Source organism: Clytia hemisphaerica, unplaced genomic scaffold (genome assembly GCF_902728285.1).
Source record: "Clytia hemisphaerica strain Z4C2 unplaced genomic scaffold, Clytia hemisphaerica genome assembly, whole genome shotgun sequence".
Lineage (NCBI taxonomy): Eukaryota > Metazoa > Cnidaria > Hydrozoa > Leptothecata > Clytiidae > Clytia > Clytia hemisphaerica.
Genome location: NW_027104196.1, coordinates 34,080 through 46,916, shown reverse-complemented (window position 1 = coordinate 46,916; position 12,837 = coordinate 34,080). Strand labels below are relative to the sequence as shown.

The following is a 12,837-nucleotide window of genomic DNA, read 5'->3' as shown; positions in this document are numbered from 1 at the left end:
GTGAGGCGTCCCGCAAGGGCGGCCTCGTTCGTTCGCAATGGACTTGCGTCAGGAGGGCTCAGTGGAATCGTCATCCGCCGTGCGGCCGTTCAATCGGTATCACGTAGTTGTTCCGCTGTTGTGACAAAGTGCCGGGATTCTCAAAGTAGCGCAAGTACATGACAGAACGAATGGGAGCTATCGAGCCAATGCTCACGAATGATCGAATACATTTAACAATTTATCAAATAATTGGTAATAGCTAGGTGGGGAATTGAAATTTCGGCGTCTGATTTTCGATTGGACCTTTTGATAAGCTGGGTGTGAAGTTCAAATTTAGGCGTGTGATTTTCATTTTCACTATTCTCCACACAATGTCGAGAGCAACCACCTCTTGCATGTTAATTTAGTTTTAAACCGCTGGAATTTGTTTTTTCAACGTGGGATTTTATAGAGTGGTATTTGGCACTTCCCACCAGAGTAAAACATTGCAGGGTCTAGCGCGTGGGAAACATGTACTTTCCCACCCTTTTAATTTGACTTTCCCACCCGTGGGAACTGATGACTTTTTCCTATTAATAGTGCAAAAGATTTTCTGGGGAGAACCAACCTTGGTATTGGAGATAAACTACTTACCATGTTAACTCTTGACTCAAGGATTGGCTCCTGTCGATTTCGTCTTCTACAAATGAAATAAACTAAAAGTTTATTTAGTTCATACCTCAAAGGAATTGTGACGGGGATCTGATTTGGTATCTAAGCAATTACTCCAACACGGGAAAATAAACATTGCCTAGTTGATAAAAAGTTGACAAATTTCTGCTTGAAAGATTAAAAAAGTGAAAGTTGTCGAACCTTTTTTTTGCAACAAATAACACAAAAATTCAGATATCCATCTCAAACAACAGGCTTTTAGTCTTATAGAACACACTTAAGCAGTCGCTTCATTTTTCTGTTTTATAAGTTTGATCAATTTGCCTCATGGAGCTCATCGATGCAAACCGAGAATTAGAGGAAGTCATCAAGTGATAATTACGTCATAAAAAAACAAACGACAGATCAAGAAAGAAGATTATTACTCACCCTCTGCGCTCGCGTATGGGGGAGGGTGTGCGGCTCCTTCGAAGTAACCATGACTGACGTGGAACATCAGGTACAATGTGAGGGTTATGGACGTTCTCGCTGTCCTCTGCTTTCTCTCCTGATTCTGTGCCAGATGTCTTACTGTAAAAATAATCCAGTATTTATTGTTTCTAAAGCAAAAACTTTGCACTTAAATTCCTACTGCCAGATTCTAGCTTTAGGAAAATGAAGATGAAGAAGTACAATAAAAGTGCTTCTTCTTATTAACTAAAAACTTTGACCATATGACAGCTTCAGTAAAAACAAGATAAAACATCGTCAGAGTGACAGGAATACTGTAAATGTTGAACAAATTTCTAGGCTTTCAAACCCGAGGTCATTTCTGGATTTTTATCTTTAATTGCCAATGCCTCTTTAAACAAAAGAACAGACCAATTATTTCTTTTATCAACAATTCGAATGTTATTGCGAACGTGATAAATCCGTTTATCACGTATTTCGTCAACAGCGAGAGATTCTATGACACCAATCAACAAGAGGGAATCAAGATAGTTAATGCCTTCGCACTTAGTGAAGTGACGGTAAACGGCATGTTCTTTGGTCCTCTCAGATAGGTTAAGATCACTTTTCCCCATGTATTTAGAAGAACCATAGTATAAGAAAGCCGCGGCTGGAATGATAACATCTGAATTTCTGTTATTATATCTCTGTCGTGTTTGATGACTATTTGTTGATCAAGAAATAAGTAATGTAGCATCTTTAATGGTAAATTTTATTGGTTTCTCGCTGATACTTACTTCTCAGTGCGTTTTAGGCATTAATGATGATATGCTCTTGATAATACACTTGCATTATAAAACCTTTGTAAAGGAAAGATCAATAATAAGAAATTTACACAAAATGGCTTACCTGAAAGAACTCAAAAATTAATAAAGTGCCTCGAAATGCCTTCACAATATTTCAGTGAAATATTTTTAGAAATCAATGAAATAGTAAATCAAGATAATTCTGTGAAAATTTCAAGCCAGCACCTTCAAAATGTACATTTAAACTGAGAGGAAAGTTGTCATCTTGAATATAGTTCTTATGATTTTAATTTTGGCGAAAAACTATCGTTACCACAAAATACCCCTAAAATATGTCCGAAATCAGTTCAAGTGTTATATTGGATACAGATTCACTTGTGAAGGAACATAAGAGAAAAATTTCAAAAACTATCTACCAAAAATAAACTAAAAATCTTGATGTTCTTAGGGAGCGTCTCCAAATGTTGTTTCAATTTTTTCGTTTCAATTTTTTCGTTTCAAATTGTTTCATGAAACGATTTAAAACGAAGTTCAAACGAAGCTCAAACGAAATGCATAATTAGTTTTAATTTAGAGATAATTATCTAAGTTTTTTCTATTTCGTTTCATTTCGTTTAGAGAAACTTCTCACTTAAAAATTTGTGAAACGGATAGGATAGGGAGTTCATGTTTAATTTCACATATGAATTTTATTTTCAACAGAATGTTTTGGTTGGAGATCAATCCAAATTGAAGTCTGCTTTCGTATTTTATGATGTAGACTTTTTCAGAAATATGTTTTTCTTACTGTTCGGGGCTATCAGCTAACAGGGATATAATTAGTGCAACAATTTTAACAGATCTTAAAGGTGTTAGTACTAGTAATCGTCAGTAAATAATCATTAGTAAATCATAGTTTCTTTTTGTAAACATTCGAAAACCTCCTTTTTTTCTTTTGTTTAAAAAGAAAACATTGCGGTGTAATTTCTTTGTTTTCAATTAAAAGAAGCTATTGTAACGTAAAATTTCTTTGTCCTTTTTTATATTGAAGAAAAAAAAATGTCTTTGTTTTTTATTTATTAGTAAAAAAAGTCTCTGACTGGGACTTGGGAGAGAAAAGAATAAGGGGACAAAAGTGTCCCCCCGCCGGAGAGTGCAAAAAGTGGTAATAGTGCAATTAACGATTAATCGCACTCCTCTAAACCAATCAGATTCGAGTAATTTTGCACGGCTGACGATTACCGACTCAATTTGTAATTAATTACCAACTCAGTTGTAATTAATTACGGTATTCCCATATGAATTATATTGAAGTAATTTGCAAAGTGTTTCGGGTTGTTATGTCGGAAAGTACCTTCGCAGCCTTATACCATAATTTTTAATTTTTATCAGAACCAGGTTTAAAAGAATTCATAAATCGAGGGCAAAAGATATTAGAAAACTTGTCAAGCTTGAAAGCAAGAAACATCAGAAACTGAATCCCTTTAAACATTGAAAAAAATATTACGCATTTTGAGGAAGTAAGAACTATCTATCGTTGTAGTAACAAAATGAGACTATTGCTAAGAATTATAAAAAGTTATGGATGACATGAAATCCAGAGAAAAAAATTATTTCGTTTCACCATTCGTTTCAAAATATTATCTTTTTTGAGTTCAATTATCTTCTTTTCTTAAGTAATTAAAGTTAATCAGACATCATTATTTGAATATATTCGAAACGAAGTCGAAACGAAGTCGAACCGAAAGCTAAACGAAACATAAACGAAGATTTCGTTCATTTTCGTTTAAAAATGAAACAATATTTGGAGACGCTCCCTTATAAAGCTTGGAGACAGAGATGGAACAGCAATTAACTGAAAAGACAATGCAGTACATATTCCAGCCACGGCTTTCTTAATACTATGGAAGAACATCCCGGACATTTAAACTCGTAAACAATGTTGGAAGAGGTAAGCAAGGGCGAACGATCTTTGGTATTACAATAATAGCTGATTTTGGTGGTCTTAATTAAATCTTTGCTTAAAGATAATTTTTGTTCCTGCAAGATTCAAATTAATTAACACAAGCCAGGAAATTACAAAGACTTCTACTTCCAAGGCATGTTAAACCAAATTACGACAGATTCTTCAACAGGGTCTTCATTTACAGCCGATGACCGAGGGGTCGATAAATTCTGAATAAAATGTTTAGTTAACGAGTTGACGAGGTATTTAGAAAAAACATTCCAAGATGCCATTTTTTTTATTTCAGCAGGTATCCTATTCGGTGAACAAATACGAGTAGCTTGAACAATTAAACTACGAAACCAAGAAATGTGATGTTGCCATGGCACGGAACTATCAAAGTTGACACAAAGTCCTGCATTTGTTGATTTTCTATACACACTATACGTCAGTGGTCATGTCAATGTCAAGAAAATGAGGAGTCTCGTTTATAAATTCATCAACAGTGAACTTAAGATTTTTATCAAATCTCAAAGGCTTTATGGACTTTTTTAACATCTTACGGTTTGATTGCCAAAAACGTGCCATCCACATAACGATCATAAAATTTCAAAATCCCTTTTGTTATAAGAGGACGAACGTTCTGTCATAATCAAGTTAGCTAGTACTGGATCGAGGGATGAACCCATACTAACTCTGTCAAATTGTTCATTAAGGAAATTATTACAACCAAAAGCTATTTTCATGCAGGTGTCCCGGATCAAATTTTTGAGTTCTTTCTTGTAGGGTAGTACCAATACGCTTCTCTTTGAAAACTCGTCGACAAATGATATTCAGTGTTCGTTTGAGAGGTACATTAGTGAATAGTCTCAACATCAAATGAAACAAATCGGTAGTCATTTTGAAAAAGTTCAGGAGGTACTTTAGGCGTACAAACTTTTGTGAGCAGAAACTTTTGCGAGGTCGAAAAATCCCGAAATTTACGATATTTACTTTCGCAAATTTTTGAAGAAAAAATATATTAACTTAAAAGAGAAAATATTCCTTGAATCCGATAAAGACGGTAGCTCTTCGACATTAAAAAGGCATTAAAGGATAAAAATATGCCGTAAAATTTTATATTTATTACGATTTCGAGATTTTGTAGATTTGCACTTTTTTGAGAATTTTTCGCGAGCATTTACTTCGCGAATTGCCCTGATAAGAATTTTTAAAGACATTTGCTTTAGCGAAAAAGGGCAAAAATCGTGCTGGCGAAACTTTTTACGCCTAAAGTATGTTCTGAATTTTCGAAACAGCGTCGTAGGAATCTTTGAAAGTGAATTCGTTTACAGTAAGTGGATGGAGAAGATTGGTTAAATATTCATCAACTTTGTAGTGGGAAGTGCCTGTCGTGTCAACAATATGTCGAAATTTCGGAGTGTTTTCATGAATTTTCGGAAGATCATGTGCACGAGCCGGTTTTGAATTTTGTGGACGCATATCAACGTAGTCAGAGGCAGTGATTTCATTTCTTTTCGTTAGCTTGAGGAGATATCTCTGCAGTGACGTTGTTATTCTGGTGACAAAGGGTCAGGTTGTACTCGATGTTGTATTCGATCAGAGAAAAGCGAATTTTGCTATTCAACACAGTCATCATTATTAACGAGAATAAAACACCATTATTACCTTTATTTGGTTTAAGGATAACGACTCGGGTTTGAAAGTATCTAGCGATTTGAATTTGTTTCGCTAGTAAATTTTTGATTTCTCTAGAAATTTGTTCAACATTTACAGTATTACTATGATATCACTCTGACGATGCTTTAATGTGAAGCGAAATATTACTTTTTCAAAAACAATGAAAATTTTGTTGTTTGTGATCTAACTCCACATAGATCCATGGCAAAATTATCTTGTTCTTATTAACTAATACATACAAAAGCCGGAGTAGTTTGAAAATTCTCAAGTGAAGATATAAGCTATCATAATTTGGTATTGGTTGTTTTGATGAACACAAAACGTCAATAGACCGCTTATAAGACACGATATCATTTTGAATCGCGCTTAGTCATTATTGGTCGCTAAGATTTTGTAATAGCGAGTTTATGTATTCGGAATAAATCGAGGGGACGGTATAAAGCAAAGTTGACATGTCTCCAAAATCACCGTCCACTTTGCTCGACAACGGTAAAAACACTGAAATACCGTCGTCTGTTTAGGTGAGCAAAGGCGATATAGAGCCGTATATCAACTATCGACTTTGTTTTGCACCCGGGGGGGGGGGGGGTACTAGGGTTGCGAGCTGACGGGGGGGATGCCGCCCGACTTTTGAACTCTTGACCCTTACCGGGACTAAAAAAGAGAAAACAAAGGAAAATTTTGGGAATTTCACGACCCTTAGCGGGACAAATTTGACCAATTTTGACCAAATTTCGATCTTTCAGGGGGTAAAAAGTTGAAATTTTCTCATTTTTCCGACCCTTAGTGGGACTAAAATTTGATTTTCTGATTTTTCCGACCCTTAGCGGGACTTTGGAAGTCCAAAAAAGGTACCCTTAAGGGCGGCACATACCGTACCCTCCATTTGCCTAAGTACCCCCCCCCGGGGGTTTTGCATCATTTCACTTACCGTCGCCCTCGATATCCTTGATACATAAACTCGGTAATAATTGTCATAACGTAACGTTTTCGTTTGCTTGATCAAGGACCAGAAAGTTTTGTAGTCTTTTGGAGTTAATCGACGGTATAAACTTGTTGTTGTGGAATGAAAGGCCCCGGCTTATTCTTTCAATTTTTTTTGCTTTTTATGGTTTTAGTCCATAATTACCTTATTCATAGAAAGAGTTCAAACCTTAGGATCCGTAGCATCTTTAGTGGGATTCGTTTAGAAAAAGGGTTCCCTACTTGGGAAAAATTATTTTCCCTGATCTTCTCCCTAAAAGTAGGGCCTTTTTCCATAACTTTAAGATTTGTCAAGGTGCCTTTTTGGTCATTTAGACAGTTTTGTACCAAACCTTGCTGACACTTTAGTTACGTCGTTAAGCCGTGACAATCTTTGTTTGGAAACGAGTCATTATTTAAAGCGTAAAAAAATTGAAAGTCAAATCTGTGCTGCTTAAAGATGCAACGTCACCTTTTTACAAATGGTGAAAAATACTAATTGTGAGGTTAGCCTATTATAAAGATTAAAGTATTAACAGATATAAACTATAACCGTTTAGTCCTGTTGAATCTACAAAAGACGTAGAGGCAAATTAAAGTTAGCATAAACAATGCTACAATCATAAACCAGCTTTTTCTATGAAAATGAAAATTTAATGAAAACAGTCAAATTTGAAGTTATGTGGAGTAGGTGTGCTGGCTTCGTTTGCCGTTCTGTGCATAGTCAAAAAATATCATATTACAACAGTTTTTAATTTCTAGCTTTAAAAAGGCTAAAGTGTAAAGAATAGCACTTGCAAAGACATAATACAAACCTCTTGCTAGTTAGTTAGAGTGTCATGTTGAATAATTAAAAACTCAAAACAAAAACAAATTAAAAATTAAAACAAGAACACATTTATAATGCATGATTATTTTAAGTGTGCATTAATTTTTTCTTATAATTATTTTGATGCTGGAGTTTTTAATTATTCAACATGGCAATCAAGAAATTTTTTGAAGGGTTTAAGCTAAGGTGTTGCAAGCACCCGAAAAAAAATGAGTGTAGCCAGGTCAAATTCTCTGCAATCTTTTCTGCAACGCAATAAAAACGCAAAAAAAATTGCAAAGATCTATTTTGTTGCAGCCTTCTGCAATTCTTTCTGCAAAAAAAGAGGAGAAATTTTCTTCATGTTTGTCCCATTGTTTAAAACACTCGAAGAGCACCTTGATGTATGGAATACCGGGTGACCCACGAAAAAGTTCAGACGTTTCCCGACGTCTTGAAGCCGAACAAATGTCCCAAAGTGCTTGGAGTTTTGATATTTAGAAAGTAAATATCCTAACTTAAAATTTGAGCCATCACTTTTTAAATTTGACCATCTTGTGCTCTACTTATGAGCTTTTAAAGTCAACATTCACTTTTCTAAAAGTGTAAAAAACACGTAAAAAAGAGGTATTAAATTCATGCAATCAATTAGAAAATCATTACAAATTGACTTATTTAACGAGTTTTATAACATTAATAATTAATAAAAACACCTTTGAAAGTAATTTTTGTTTAAAACAAGACTAGTTTTAATAAAAATTGGCGCTTTCATAGATTTTTTTCAAAAACTGTATATCAAAAACGTCTAAAAAATACCAAATTTGATACCCCTTTTTTACGTGTTTTTTACACATTCCGTAAAGTGAATTTTGACTTTAAAAGCTCATAAGCAGAGAACAAGTTGGTCAAATTTAAAAAGTGATAGCTCAAATTTTAATTTATCTACTTTAAGGATATCTACTTTCTAAATATCAAAACTCCAAGCACTTTGGGACATTTCTTCAGCCTCAAGACGTTGGGAAACGTCTGAACTTTTTCGTGGGTCACCCGGTATAATTTTTAATAAAATATTATTTTTTTGGCTGGATGGAATAAGCTGTAAAAAGGAAATTTTTAATTTCAAAACTAATTGCACAACTTATTTTTGGTGGCAAGACTTAAACTTTTTTCAGGCGCGTGAAGCACAATTGGCAACAATTATTGCATTGCACACGCCTGAAAAAATTGCTCAGTGTAGTCTTAGCCCCCTTGTGCTGATTTACATAAAAAACTAGTTTAGATGACGGAGAACGATAAATGTGCAAGCAAATTATCTTTCACAATAATTTCCTTTTCTTGCGACAATTAACTCCTCTAAAATGTTTGCTTTCCCTGACTTTTCCCCGATCCTCTTCTCTTTTTCTTTATTTTTCCTGACTTTTCCTAAAAAGCTACTGCGTTTTCCTTGTTTTTCCAGACTGCTGAGATTTTTTTGAGAGAGGACCCGCGATTAAGGCCTTGTAAAAGTTTTTATGGCCAGAAAACTGACGTCGTAGGCAAAACACCCAACCCCCGAAATTAGTAGAAAATTTACGATTTTTCACAGTCGAACTAAACGAAAATGATTGATACCATGAATAAAACATGAAATTTTGAGCTAAAAAGTATACTACAATCTAGGAATGTATCAGATGTGCGGATTGATATTTTTTGGAGCAGACTTTGATGATAAATGTAAGAGAATACGATATTAGCAAAAAGAAATCCCAGTTTTTCTTGTAGAGGATTTTATTGCCATCACTTGCCTGAGGCAAACTACCCATTGGTTATTTTATGATCTTTAAATGTACAAAAAAATCAAAGCTGCACTGGTAAAAATGGTGACAATCAAGATTTCAGGGAATTTTCTGTAGCAAGTCAAAATACAATACATGCTAAAGTTCTCTTATCTGCACAGCATTGTGTCTTTTCATGTTAGTTTGTATCGTTTAAAGTTACACATTAGAGAACGTTTCAAATTTACTTTAAAATTGAGTTGATTTAACCCTTTTAACCCCACCTTTTTTGATTTTTGTAACCCAAAGAAAATCTACCAGCGTGGTAGATTCTACCCCCCCCCCTGGGGCTAATAGGGTTAAAAGGCGATTAGCATCAGTTTTTGGTTCGGATCCTTTGAATTATTCAGGATAATTCAAAGTTGCATTGGTAAAATGGCGAAAATCAAGATTTCCGAAAACATGCTTCAGCCACTGCAAACACCACACTGCTTAGTCGTTTGGCTTATTCAGCATTGTTTATTTTCATGTTAAAATGCATCTTTTTTGGTTTAGGCTCTGTAAAGTCATTTCCCAAGTTTAGATCAGCCTAAAATCGCTAAGTAATTCAAATTATTTTCATCTTCACAATGGAGAATTCCCTCAGCCATGTGAGTTACGCGCCCTTTTGGACTTCTTTGATTGGTCGTGGGAATTTCTACACATTCCAGTCTGCATCAGTTTAAAAGTTTTTCGAATCATATCCTAAGCATAAAATTCAATGTCAAACGGATAAAATTGGTTAAAATGTCAATTTTGGGGAATTACCCTCCGTCATGAATGAGAATTTTTGCTAACCTCTTGGTTTTGTTCTTCTTCTTTTCTTTCTTCTTTTCCTTCTTCCTCGTTTTCTTGGTTACTTCAGCATCACTTTCTTCTTCTGAGGACGACGACGACGAGGATGATGATGACGATGATGAGCTTTTGCGTGCTGTTACAAGGAGAAAAATTAGAAAAGTTAGAAGTTTAATTACTTGAATCGGATTTAAAGTATTTCGCGAGCAAAAAAATATATGATTGATATATGACAAGCCGATGTTTGGGATGTTTGGTCACTTTCTGAAAAGTTGCCATTATGGGTATTCAGATCAGAAATCCAGGGGATAGAGAAGCTTATGATATTTTAAATATCATAAGGACAAGAAAATCATAAAAAGTTAGTCTCGGAATTTGATAATTGATTATTCCCAGCTCGCACCATTCTATGTGTTCCTAGGTTTTGTAGCGATGGTGGAAACTCAAAGGAGCATCGAAATTCGCTAAAAATGAACAAAAATCGCGACAAAAACACCCAAGATCCACCAATTGAAGCAGAAAACACAACTTTAACATGCACCCTCGTTACGTGTATTGTTATTGATGATGAAGATCAAAATCGACTCAAATGCCGTAGCTGTCAACGTATGGTACATTACGATTGCACACAATTGCCACCTTACCAACTGCAAATCTTCGCTAATACTTATAATAATAATCGATATGTATGTCAAAAGTGTGTGCGAATAACGAGATCCTTAAAAAGTAAAATCGGAGAAAACACGTACCACATGATGCAAAAGGAGATTAAGAAAGACGACGAAATCAAAAAAACTCAAAAAAGAACTGATTAAAAACCGCGAAGTCGTCAACAACAAAATCGAAACAATCTTAACAGAAAAGATGAACGCCAAAATAAGGAAAATGATAAAAGAAGGGATACAACAGACAAAAGATTTTATGAAAGAGTCGTCACGTAAAACTTACACTGAAATAACCAAAGCACACAAGAAAAATGTTAAATCTGTTGTCGCGGAACAAAAAGAAGGAGAGAAAAAAGGAGATATCGAATCAAGGAAAAGGAACATCATAATTCATGGACTCCCTGAACAAATTGAAGATACGAGAGAAAACGATCAAGAAGAGGACAAAAAGGAAATCGAGGATCTGCTCAAAGATATCGGCATCTGCAACATCACAACGCATCAACATCGTATTGAGTTCGAATATGAAAATAAGCCGATGAAAAAGCGTCCGATAAAGGTGACTTTACAAAGCGAAGAAGAAAAACTAAGAATCATGAACAACCTAAACTAAACAAGTTGATGTGGTTTCACCAACAATGAAAGAAGATGAATTAAAGAGATGTGCGAAAAAGCTAGGAAATTGAACTCTAAATGTGATGGCGATTTCATTTGGCGAGAGGAAGTCTCAGAACAGATAACATACTCTCCTTCTTTGATTTTCTATGTTTTGATGTGGTTTCTAGAGTCGAAAATTAACTAATCACTAACAAGATTGCAGTGACAAATGAAAAACATGCCTGGAATCCCTATATGACCTGGGGGAGTCATTCACAGCTTATAGGGGTCCCCTAAAATCTTTTGAAAAGGCGATCTTTGTTCAACTCACGCATAAGTAAGCTACCCTAATGCTACTTGCAGGTGAAATCTACCTTAAAAGATTCTAGGTATAGGTTGACAGTAGTCAAAGCAGTTTTTTTCTGTGAGACGGAAGAGCGGAAGAGCTTTGAACACTGGGTGGAGCATCACGAGGGTACTTACATTTTCTCTTCGATATTGTTGCATGATCTTGATTGGTCTGTTTAGATTTCTTCACTAGTTCACCACAATGCGTGACACGTATTTCGGCGTATGGAGTGTGGTTGTCATTCACCTTTTGATTCTCCATATCACGGACGATTTCTTGACCAGACAGCACACGTCCAAACACGCAGTGCACTCTGGTGTATAGGGAAAGAAGCCATGGTCAGTGTGGAGTTCACAAAGTGGCGTTGAGAAAAACTGAATTTCATTTACTCTCTCCCCACAGTAAAAAAAATATTTAGCAGATGTACTCTCAGGTGCCTAATAAGGGAAGGGCCCGCGTACGGGGTTTGCTATTACCGAAATACCGAACAATTTTGATAACATTTTTTTCCAAACCCTTTGGACCTCATTAGGACCTCATTAGTTTATCAATTTTTGAAAATATTTTCAGCTATCAAAAGAGAATCCCCTATTTTGTTCTAAAAAGCCAGTTTTTGATAAATACCTTCCTCTGGGGTATTTAGATGTACAATTTCCTACCCCTGGCAATTTCCAACCCACAGTAATTCACCCCAGCCCCGTTTATTAAATTTGAAAAAATTTACAACCCCCTGTTTATTATTAGGTACCTGAGAGTAATGTTTCAGTAAGCTGTAAAGATTAAAAAGCTATGCAAAAAAAACTCTCCTTTGTGACGATGCAAGTTTAAGCTTGAATTTGATGATCACTCCCCTGCCGTGATCTGACAAAAGGAAGTAACTACATTTTTCTTATTTTGAGATAATTGCATAAATGACGGATTAATGGTATCGTTTTAAGATCAAAACTTTTGCTGATTGTGAAAGGCCAAACCCTAGAGTAGTATAATATCTAAAAGGAAGGAGTTAAAAGTAGTTTAACATCTTGATTTTAGAAAAATCTACACAAGATTTACTCTACTCAAGCTCTTTCAAGCTAAAAAATTTCAAGTTACTTCTTTTTGTCAGAATATAAACCGCAAAAAATTGCAAGCAATTTTCATTTTTCAGGCTATAAAAAGAAGTAAGTGACTTTACTTCCTTTTGTCAGAAAATAAAATGAAATTTAGTCCAAAAAAATGATAAAAAGAAGTCTTTTACTAGAAATCAACTACTGGAAAACACATGCTGGACTCTTAGTTTATTTTTGCAAAAATATGAATTTTTAAAAATTGATGGTTACTTCTTTTTGTCAGATCACGGCAGCCTCCCCCTTGTTGTCGTCTTCGTCTAGCGCAGTAGCTGCGTGACCCCGCCGG

The 12,837-nt window shown here is 35.1% G+C and overlaps 1 protein-coding gene across 2 annotated transcripts in view; it reads right to left on the bottom strand.

The window, feature by feature from the left end:
* LOC136815188 (peptidyl-prolyl cis-trans isomerase G-like) overlaps positions 1 to 12,837 on the bottom strand; it is a 46,383-nt gene that overhangs the window by 15,119 nt on the left and 18,427 nt on the right. For both annotated transcript variants that reach the window (XM_067071638.1, XM_067071637.1), the window contains exons 6-9: positions 11,577 to 11,755; positions 9,835 to 9,967; positions 1,063 to 1,203; positions 616 to 661 (exon numbers count right to left, since the gene is read on the bottom strand). In XM_067071638.1, coding sequence (XP_066927739.1) covers positions 616 to 661; positions 1,063 to 1,203; positions 9,835 to 9,967; positions 11,577 to 11,703 — 447 coding nt within the window. In that variant the 5' untranslated portion in view covers positions 11,704 to 11,755. The remainder of the gene's footprint in view (positions 1 to 615; positions 662 to 1,062; positions 1,204 to 9,834; positions 9,968 to 11,576; positions 11,756 to 12,837) is intronic.